Genomic DNA, 9,883 nt, shown 5'->3' with positions numbered 1-9,883 from the left:
GGTGACGCCGGCCAGCAGCGGCGGCGAGGCGGCAGGCGTGAGCTTCCAGAAGACCGTGCTGGTGGGCGCGCGGCAGCAGGGCCGCCTGCTAGTCCGCCACGCCTACCACTTCCACCAGAGCAGCGAGGAGGCCGGCGACTTCCTGGCGCACGCTGACTTGCAGCGGCGCAACTCAGAGTACCTGGTGGAGAGCACCCTGCACCTGCACCTCATCGTCAAACCCGTGTACCACACCCTGATTCGGACCCCCAAGTAGCCACGCGGGGTCGGGGAGAGAGTCCCCGTGTGCGTGACCGAGAGGGGCTGAGCTGGGGTGGAGGGTGGAGGCGGTGGTGAATAGAGGTGACTGTAGACCTGACGCTGGGGCTGGGGCTGGGGCTGAGGCAAGGTGGTACTAGGCTACGGGTGGTAGACCAGATGGCTGGTTTCAGAGTCGTCTGCATAGGATGCTCTTGGTTTTAAATAAAATAGCGTTCAGAGAGGCCGAGGAGTGGCTGGTTACAAGGGCAGGGTCCCACGGGTCTGGGGACTCACCCACCCTTCACTGAGCAGATGGGTGCCTCCCACCCCCAGACTCAGAAAACAGCATGTAAGAACTTCCAAATGGTCAGAGCTCACTTGGGTGCCTGGGAGGTGGGGGTCGGGGAGACCCCAGTACTCCTTGCAGGAGTTTCTCACCTTGAAACGGAAGGCATTGTGTGGGCAATTTCTGTGCCCTGACCTCCAGGATCGTTAATCACTCATCTAGGTTATGAGGCTTTCTGCCCTTTGGCCCCCCTGGCTCCTCCTGAGGGGGACTGGGGTGTGTGTAGGGGTGGTGTCTCTAGGTCTGAAGGAGCATGCTATCCCCCCTTTACCCACGTCTTTGAAATGAAATTAAGCAGGGGAGAAGGGTTGAGGCAGTTCGGGCGTTTGGGGGTGGGGTAGTTGGGACTGAATTTTATAATGACCCCACATTCCACACAAGGTTGAGTTCCTAAATGGGACTTTATTGTCAAAAAGGAAAGAGAAAAAAGTTACTAAACCCAACCTCCCACCCCCACCCACAATATGCAGGCCCCCCCAACCAGCCCTTGTCCAGCCCCACCCCATTCCCCCTGCAAAGAGCCCTCCCACCCCCATCTCCGAGGCCGCTTCTGGCCACAGGTCTGTCGGTGCAGGGTTTTGGCATGAGGGTTCTGTCCAGGGTTGTCCCCACCCTGCCTCCTGATGTCACCTTCCATCCCAGGTGACACTGAAGACATGATAGGTTTAGAACTTCGGAGAACCTAGGGCTTTTGAGACCCTGCAACCCAGCTCCCCTGTCACACCCTCTGCCCCACCTCCATCTCCCATTTCCCTGAGACACCCCACTCAAGGTGGGGCGGGGCAGGAGGGTCAGTGGCAGGCAGGCCCCTCAATTACGGCGGAAACGTCCATCTTTGCCATGGGTGCTTGGGCCATGAGACAGGCGGGGCCCTCGGGCAGCCCGTCGGGAAACACCAGCTGGGTTGGGGGGAACAGCAAGAGGTGAGGGGCCCCCAGGACCTGAGAGAGCAGAAAGGCTGGAGTCAGTGGTTTTGAAATGCCTTGTTTCCCCCCCCACCTCCCCCCCTCCACCAACCAATCCCTCTCTGGCTTTGAACGCCCTAGGGGCACAATGCCAGGAACTGGGATTCTGAGTACTGCTCCACAAACATACTGGGAGATCCTGTCTCCAGCCAGGGACAACCAGTGGACAAGCAGCTCAGCATGCTCCTCCTCCTTGGGCTAGCCAAGACCCCGCCTCCAGCACTCCCCACCCCACCCCCTACCCCCCAACCCCCATGGCCAGTACTGACCTGCCATCTGGCCTGGAGGGAGTTTGACTTTGGCCAAAGGCAGCGTGGCCTTTTCAGGGTGCCGGGTCCTGGGGGCTGGGTGCCCGTTGGCTGGCACCCTGTGGTCTGAGGTGTTCTCCACGGTTCGCAGCCCCAGGAGGTGGTTCTTGGGGGCGGTGAGCTAGATGGTTAAAACAGTCCCATTGACACAAGGGTGGGCTCCAGAGGTCAGCCCCAGCCTGGGGGACGAGGTCGTGACCCTGGTTGTGGGAGAGGGAGCAGGAGGAATCTAGTACAAGGGCCACCCCCTGCCCCTCGCCTTGCCTCATCTCACCCCTTGCCCTGTGACCTCAAAGGACCTGGACCTCCGCTTCCTTCTCTTGACCTCTATTGACTCTTCGCGTTTCTTGCAGGGGCTTTTCTTCTGGCCGCGCGGTCCAGCCGGCTGGGCTGGGGCCTCGCTGGTGCTGCTGGACAGGTTGTCCTCACTGACTGCGTCCTGCAGTGTGGGGCTGGGCGGCCGCTTGTAGGCCGGCGGGCCATGGGGCCGCGCATCGTCCGCCTCGCTCAGCGAACGCAGGGACAGGCTGCTGCGCTCCGCCGCGGGCACTAGCAGGTGGCGGCCCTCGGTGCCCAGAGCCCGCGAGCGCCGCCGCGCTGCCTTCACGGAAATGCACTTGGTGCTGGTGACAATCTCCTTCCGCTCTGCAGCGGGACAGAGGGCACACCCGCCCCATCAGTCGAATAGAGTTCTCGCCCACCCCTTGTATGTCCTCACCGCCCCCCTCCGCCATGGGGCCCCAGGGCCTTGCCCCATTGGTTCCCAGGATAAGTAACTTGGAGCAGTTGCTTTAAGGCCACCGGTAAACTGGGGGTGGTGTTGTGAGGACTGAGTCGGGGGCTCATTTGTGTGTGCTACTACAATGGATAGAGGGGACCCACTCCTAAGTGCCACATGTCCATTCCGATGTCCAACTGCACCGTGCAGGGGGACACTGCCTTTCTAAACACTGTTGGCTCTCTAGAGGGCTCATGCACACTTGGCGAGATAGGGTTTGGGCTGGGCTCCTCAGTGGTACCACCCTGGCTGGGCTCAAAGGTGGAGGGGGGCACACCTTTGTGGGACAAGGGCATGTCTGCCAGGTTCTCGATGCTGTCCGGGGAGGAGTTCATCCTGCTGCTCAGGCTGGCCATGCAGTCCAGAGTAGGGGTCTGGTGGGGTAGGGGTGCAAAGCAGGGGGGGCGGCCTGAGCACACCAAGGACCCAGACCTGAGCCTCAGAGAAAGGGGTGGTGGCCATATTGGAACGGCTCTGTTGGGACCACTGGGTGCTCCCCCATCCCCATCAGTAGAGCCCCTGGGGGGCCACCGGGGGCCCAGAGCTCACCTCCTGGGTCACCAGGCCACCGATCTGGATGGGGGGCGGGGTGGGCACGGAGGAGCCCTTCACCTGCCAGGCCCGGGGATTGGCCTTGAACACCTGGTTAGCTTCACTGGAGTTGGCAGAGGAGGAACAGGGTGGTTGTTGGCCAGGCCGGCCCCGTGGAGGAACCCAGCCCAGCCCTGGGGGAGAAGCTGTTTTCGGACAGGAAAGAACAAGCCCAGGAATCCCAGCTCCCTGCCTGGGCCACTTCCTCTTCCCTTCCTGCTCTGTGTCCCCCACCCCCACCCCACCCCACCTTATTGGGCTCTGGCCTTACCTCTCCGTGCTGAGTGGGGGGAGGCTGCAGTTTGGCAGGTGTTGGGCCTCTAAGCTTAGGGTCTTCGCGCTCTCTAGGTCAGAATCTGGGGTCAGCAGGGTCCCTGCAGGGGCAATTTTGGGCAAGGAGCTGTCCTGTGCGGGAGGAGCCAGAGCAAAGAGTCAGGAGACTTGGTCCTGGACCAGGTATCTATCGCTGCACAGGGTGGCCAAGGATGTGGCATGGGCTGGGCGTTCTCTGCTGTGGTGGGCACCCCAGTGGTGCCACCTGGTGTCACTTGTCTCCTGAGGGCATCTGTGGCCACTCTGATTCTCTGATGACCGGTCTTGACTCCTGAACTCTGGGTGGCAGCAGCGAAGCATGCTCAGGGGTGGGGACGTTCCCTCAGACCCGGTTAGTTTGGGGTGGGGCAGAGGGGAAGGGAAACAACTCCCCAAGGTGCCAGCCTTCCTGGTGCCATGCCCTGCATCAGTCCCCCCCTCAGCGAGTGCCCCCACCCAGACACTGGCCTGCAGAGCCCGGGAGGCCACTCGGTCCATGATGGTGGCCCGCTCCAGGCTACCCTCTTCTAGCTCCCGCAGGTACACCTCATAGAGCTCTTCCAGGTGCTGGGGGACTGCCAGGTTGTAGTCTGCGGTGGGGAAGGGAGGAGCTCAGCTTGGGGCCGAAGGCTCCAGGGCGACTTGGCCAAGCGGGGACCCAGGGCGGCGTCCCTACCGTCGATGACCTGCCGCTGGCCTTGGATGATCTCATCACAGAGGCAGCGGTGCTGCTCCAGGCGGCGCATGGCCTCGCGGCGGTGGCGGAGCGCGCCGTCGCGCAGCAGCGCGTGCGACTGCATCTCCGTGTTCTCCACCTCGAGCTCGTGCACGCGGCACAGCAGGCTGAGCACCTCGCGTTGCTCCTCGGAGCCGATGCGCCGCGGGAGCGTCTCCTCCAGGCGGCGGCCGCGCGTGCGCAGCTCACGACAGCGCTGCTCCAGCGCCAGCTTGGGGGGATGGTGGGGGGAGTAGGTGTCAGCCATGCCACCTCTCTCCACCTCCCGCGGGGCCTGTCCACCCTGCTCCAGTCTCTAGACTCTGGGCTTCCCGCTGGTGCTGTCGTCCCGGGTCAACCCTTCTCCTAACTGGTCCCTCTGGGGCCACCTTGACCACAAAAGCCCTGGAGCCAGCCCTGGGGGATAGCGGTCCCCCCACGACAGCCCTTCTGATAGCCTATGGGCCCTGCAAACAGTTTACAGGATCGGTGGCCAAACTGCTGTGTCCGTCCACCCAGAGGCCCCTCCGAAGAAAGGCCTGGCAGTCCACTTCCCAAAAGACCAGCCATTGAAAACCCTACCGAATCACAGTTACCCTCAGACACACACACACACACACACACACACACACACACACACACACACACAGCCACCATGAACTAGAATCGACACTCACCTCAAAGTCCCAGTTAGAACATTGGCTACATTTTATGAGTCCTTGGCATGTGCTCAAAAAACTCACCGCCATTGAGTGGATGCCGACTCATAGTGACCCTACCGGACAGGACAGAACTGTCGCTGGCCATTTCCGGGTCTGTGAACTCTTTAACCAAAGTAGAGAGCCTCCTCTTTCTCCACCACTGGTGGTTCTGAGCTGCTGGCCTTGAGGATACGGGCCCATATGGAACCACTATGCCACCAGCTCATTTCCCTAACAACCCCATTAGGGTGGCACCATGACTCTGGGCTTTGCGGATGAAGCTCAGAGAGGTTAAGGGACTTCGCTGGGCAAGGGGCCCAGCTCCTGCCTGGAGGCCTCTCCAGCCCCTTTTCCCTGCCCCTTCCCCTCAAGCCGGGCACCTTCTCCTGGCGCAGCTTCTTCTGCTCGCCCACCAGGGCGGCGATGTTCTCCCGGGCTGAGGCCACCTCGGGCGGCTCCAGACTGTCCGGCTGGTCATCGCCTGTGTCCGAGTCCTTCTCGCTGTCATCCTTGGTGAAGGACTCCTTCCGCTGCTCCTCGCGCCACTTGAGGGTCCTGCGGGATTTCTCCTGCTCCCAGCTGCGACAGCCCCACCCCAGGGAGACACGGGCTATAGGCACAGAGCAGGGGCAGGAGCCAGAGCAGCCCAGGTTGGGGTGGCGTGGGAACAGGGCTTACCCGGCGATGGTGAGCAGGTGGTGGGAGGTGTCAATTTGGACTTCCATGGCGTGGTTCTCCAGCTCCAGCAGGCGCCTGCGCACGTCCATCTGCTCCTGGAAGGCGCTGACCAGCTGCTCCCGGAGCTGCGCCATTTCAGCCTGCTGGCCCTGCCCACTGTGCAGCTGGACCTCGGCTACCCGGGGGCCAGGGGAGGAGGCACGGTCAGGCCAGAAGTCTAGGCCCCGCCAGGAGACCTCACCTCCTGTTCTTATCAAAGGACTGCTCCCACTTCCTGTCCAGCCACTTCCTGGACGACCACTTCTTCCCCTGCCCCAGTCCCACCACTGAGGTGCAGAGGTCACTTCCCCGTTGTGTCCAGAGGCTTCTGATTTCACCAGCATCCATCCCATCCTGACCCTATAGGACAAGGTAGAACTGCCCCTGTGGCCAGCACTGCTGCCCCTGTTGGCATAGTGGTAACCCTTTGGGCTGTTAGCCCCAAGGTCAGCAGTTAGAAACCACCAGCGGTACTGCAGGAGACAGACGGCACTTTCTATTCCCATAAACAATTACAGTCTCAGAAAGTCACAGAAGGCAGTTCGACCCTGTCTTAGGGGTCACTATGAGTCAGAATTGACAGTGAGGTTTTTTGCTGCTTGTGGGAAACCTTCATCAGCTGGTGGTTGGGGCTAGTAGCATAAACCACTAGCCACCAGGGCTCCTCTGGCTCCCAGTGAGCCTGTAGGGCACAATAGGACTGACTGCTCATTGAGAAGTCAGCGGTTCAAACCCTCCAGCTGCTCCTAGGGAGAAAGAGTGCACTCCCCAGAAAGACGTACAGCCTCGGAACCCCACTCTGCAGCTTTGTGGGTTTCGTTTGCTTTTGGAATCTTGAAGGAAGCAGATTGACATCTCTTGCTCCCAGGTGAGTGGCAGGTGAGTTTGAACCCCTAGGCTTTCAGTCTGGAGGAGCTGAGCGCTTAAAAGCCGTGCCACTGAAGCTCACCCACGAACTCCTCGTGAACTCTGACTCATAGTGACACCCCCCACCCCACCATCCCGTGGGTTTCTGAGACCATGTTTACGAGAGTAGAAAGCCACGTCTTTCTCTGCTGGAGCGACTGGTGGTTTCAAACCGCTGACCTTTCGGATGGAAGCCGGACTCGTAACCGCTACACCACCAGGGATCCCTCATAGTGCCGGTCACCCCACTGCTATATGTCAGGGCAGCATACAGTCTCTGCGAGGGCACTGCACCCCTGCAGCCCTGACCCTGAGGCTTTGCTTGGCTGTGGCCCCTCCCCTATCCCTACCGCCTAGGCTCGGGTGACCTCGCTCCTAGGACCCCCACCCAATATTCCGGCTGACCCTCTTCGGGAGCAGCGGTCACAGTGCCATCTTACAGGAAGAAAGGCCTGGAGCTCCGCGAGCCCGCCGGGCTGACCTGCGCCCACCTTGGATGTGGCGGATGTCGCCGCGCTCCATCCGGCCCCGGGCCCCGCCCCGGCCCGCCTGCGCGTCGATCTTGCACTTGAGCCGCTGGACCTCGCCGCGCAGGTCGGCGATGATGGCGGTGTACTGGGCGATGTGGTAGGAGACACTCAGTAGGTTCTGCTTCACCTGCGCGGGCATGGAGGGGGGGTGGCGGCCCGTCACAGCACAGCCGCCCCCCTCCTTTCTCTTCTTCCCCGCCCACCTCCCCCGTCTTTCCCGAAGGCGGGATCCTGGAGATGGTTGGGACTCTGTAACCTGGTAGAATCGCCCCATAGGGTCTTGCTCCCACCAAGCCGCTGTGGTAACAGCCTGGCGCCTAATCGTTGCTCCACCAGGATGGCACAAGGCCAGCAGTTGGCGACCACCAGCCACTCCGCGGGGCAAAGAGCAGGCCCGCGCTCCCGGGCAGCGCGTGGGACACCACAGCGGCAGTTCCACTCTGTCCTGCAGGGGCGCTGTGGGGTGGATCGTCTCCAGGGCAGTGAGCTTCGCTTCTCTAAATTTCCTAAATCCCCTTTCTAAGTATCTGCCAACCGCGAGGTCAGTGGTTCAAACCCACCAACTAACTGCGGGGGTGGGGTGGGGGGGGAGATAAAGTCATTCTGCTCCCACACAGATTTACAGCTTTGGAAACCCTAGAATTACAGAGTTATTATCAGTTGAAATCTACCAGTGGGCTTGTTCTTGTTTTTGTGTTTGTTTTTTGGTATTCTCTGTATGCCCTCAAAGTCTAAGTCTTGTATTTACCGTGGACTCCCGGTGGTGATGGTATAGTGGACTATGTACTGAGCTGCTAATCATAAGGTCAGTGGTTTGAATCCACCAGCTGCTGTAAGGGAGAAAGTTGAGGCTGCCTACAAAGATTTAAAGTCCCAGGAACCTACAGCGGCAGCTCTACTCTGTCCTATAGGGTCACCATGAGTTGGAATCAACTCCATGGCAGTGAGAATATACCAATCAACCAACCAAAAACGCTCACTGAAATCAAGTCAATGCTGACTCACAGCGACCCTGTCTGTGGATTCCAAGGCTTTGTAAGCCTTTAAAAAAAAATCATGTTATTGGGGGCTCGTACAACTCATCAAAATCCATCCATCCATCCATGTATCAAGCACATCTGAACATTTATTGCCCTCATCATTCTCAAAACATTTGCTTTCTACTTGAGCCCTTGGTATCAGCTCCTCATTTTTCCCCCTCCCTCATGAGCCCTTGGTAATTCATAAATTATTGGTATTTTTGTCATATCTTAAACCTATAAATATATGCACATAGATCTATTTCCCCATCATCATATATAAATGTTTACATATGGACATGGCTGTATTTAAACCTCTATAAATGCCCCTTGCCTCCTAGCTCTTTCCTCTATTTCCTTTTACTTTCCCCTTGTCCCACTATCATGCTCAGCCTCCGTTTGGGTTTCAGCAATTCCTCTTGGTTACATTGTCCTTGATCACGCCCTATCAGGCTTTGTACATCTTTGTAAATCAGACAAGTGGTTTCCTTATCTTTCTCCTGAGGAGGGGCTAGGGGGTTTGCACTGCTCACCTTGTGGGTCACGGCCCAATGTGAACCAGGGCTCCTCCGTGGTGCGATATACTGACTATAAACTATATCCTCATGTCAATATTACTTCTTATCCCTTGAGTTCCACCATGGGACGACACTGTGTGGTGGTTAGATTTTACGCCACTTGATGTGGAAGGAGGGGTGGAGTCTAGCTTGTCAATCAGGCGGTAGCCTGGTGATGCCTCCTTGGGGGTGTGGCCTTATTATAAGAGAGACAGGAAGAACCCCTCTTTCTTGCCCTCAGCCCTCCTGCTTGCTTGGATTCTGTGTCTGCCTCCAGGGGTGGCCCTAGGTGGGCTGCCAGCCTGGATGTGTCCTGCTATGTTCCAACTGACCTCAGAGCCTCTGTAGAAGGTGGGGATGTGGAGGGGGAGGATGCAGAGGGGTGCAGACCTTCTACAAGAGTGGGGGAGGGACCCTCAGGGCTGTGTGCTTCCTGGCAGGCAGGCAGGTGTTGGAAGGTGTAGGGTGGGGCATGGGGAGGTCCATGGATGTGGGGTGAGATCAGCACAATGGGGAGTGGTACCAGAGAGTGGGTGGGTAGCAGGGCCTGGAACCAGTCCAGGCTGGAAGCTGGGCCCCAAAGGCAGTGCCCTGGCAGACAGATGGGCCCCTTACCCTGGTCTTGATGTTCTTGGCCCGGCCGGCGTAGGTCAGGGTATTCCGAGACTCCTCAAAGGCGCTGCTGGCTGGGCTGATGTGGGCAATCATTACTGTGCGGCTGTTCCCCCCCAGGGAGTCCTGGAGGAGGTGGGGGTGGGGCTCAGTCTGAGGCTGCCTCCCCCACAATCCTCAGGCCTGCACCCCTCACTCCACACCCACAGGCACCCCCCTCACACACACTCTCTCTCACAGACGCATACACTCAAATCTTCATATACACATTCTCAAATATACACACTCACACACACCCACATGCTGACTGACTCACACACATACATATTTATTCTCTCATACAAGTCTACGTACAGTGAACCCTCGCCACTTCGCGCTTTGACTTCCGCGGCTTCACTCTATCGCGGTTTTTATGTAACAGCGCATGCTCTGTCATTACTGCCACTGATTGGCTCATACTGTACACGCTTCTGTCTGCATCGCTACGTATCGGAGCTACGTATCAGATGCATTTTTGCTTTTGTACAGTGTACTGTAATTGTTTGCGATTTCTAAGAAATTTTATCTAAGCCCTATGATGGCTCCT

General features: G+C 58.7%; 2 protein-coding genes across 2 annotated transcripts in view; one reads left to right on the top strand and one right to left on the bottom strand.

Moving 5' to 3' along the window:
* The window catches only part of BTBD17 (BTB domain containing 17), a 4,831-nt gene extending 4,349 nt beyond the window's left edge, over positions 1 to 482 (top strand). Inside the window, exon 4 of the mRNA XM_004709317.2 lies at positions 2 to 482. Coding sequence (XP_004709374.1) covers positions 2 to 256 — 255 coding nt within the window. The 3' untranslated portion in view covers positions 257 to 482. The remainder of the gene's footprint in view (position 1) is intronic.
* Positions 483 to 1,119: 637 nt separating this feature from the next.
* Positions 1,120 to 9,883, bottom strand: part of KIF19 (kinesin family member 19) — a 32,808-nt gene continuing 24,044 nt past the window's right edge. The window contains exons 9-20 of the mRNA XM_004709318.2: positions 9,301 to 9,423; positions 7,071 to 7,236; positions 5,635 to 5,809; positions 5,337 to 5,535; positions 4,217 to 4,487; positions 4,009 to 4,130; positions 3,500 to 3,633; positions 3,187 to 3,292; positions 2,915 to 3,011; positions 2,134 to 2,504; positions 1,821 to 1,980; positions 1,120 to 1,527 (exon numbers count right to left, since the gene is read on the bottom strand). Of these exons, the coding sequence (XP_004709375.1) occupies positions 1,397 to 1,527; positions 1,821 to 1,980; positions 2,134 to 2,504; positions 2,915 to 3,011; positions 3,187 to 3,292; positions 3,500 to 3,633; positions 4,009 to 4,130; positions 4,217 to 4,487; positions 5,337 to 5,535; positions 5,635 to 5,809; positions 7,071 to 7,236; positions 9,301 to 9,423 (2,055 nt within the window). The 3' untranslated portion in view covers positions 1,120 to 1,396. The remainder of the gene's footprint in view (positions 1,528 to 1,820; positions 1,981 to 2,133; positions 2,505 to 2,914; positions 3,012 to 3,186; positions 3,293 to 3,499; positions 3,634 to 4,008; positions 4,131 to 4,216; positions 4,488 to 5,336; positions 5,536 to 5,634; positions 5,810 to 7,070; positions 7,237 to 9,300; positions 9,424 to 9,883) is intronic.

This window comes from Echinops telfairi, unplaced genomic scaffold (genome assembly GCF_000313985.2).
Source record: "Echinops telfairi isolate 266 unplaced genomic scaffold, ASM31398v2 ScPeMD7_7458;HRSCAF=8496, whole genome shotgun sequence".
Classification (NCBI taxonomy): domain Eukaryota; kingdom Metazoa; phylum Chordata; class Mammalia; order Afrosoricida; family Tenrecidae; genus Echinops; species Echinops telfairi.
This window is presented reverse-complemented; position numbering and strand designations above follow the sequence as displayed.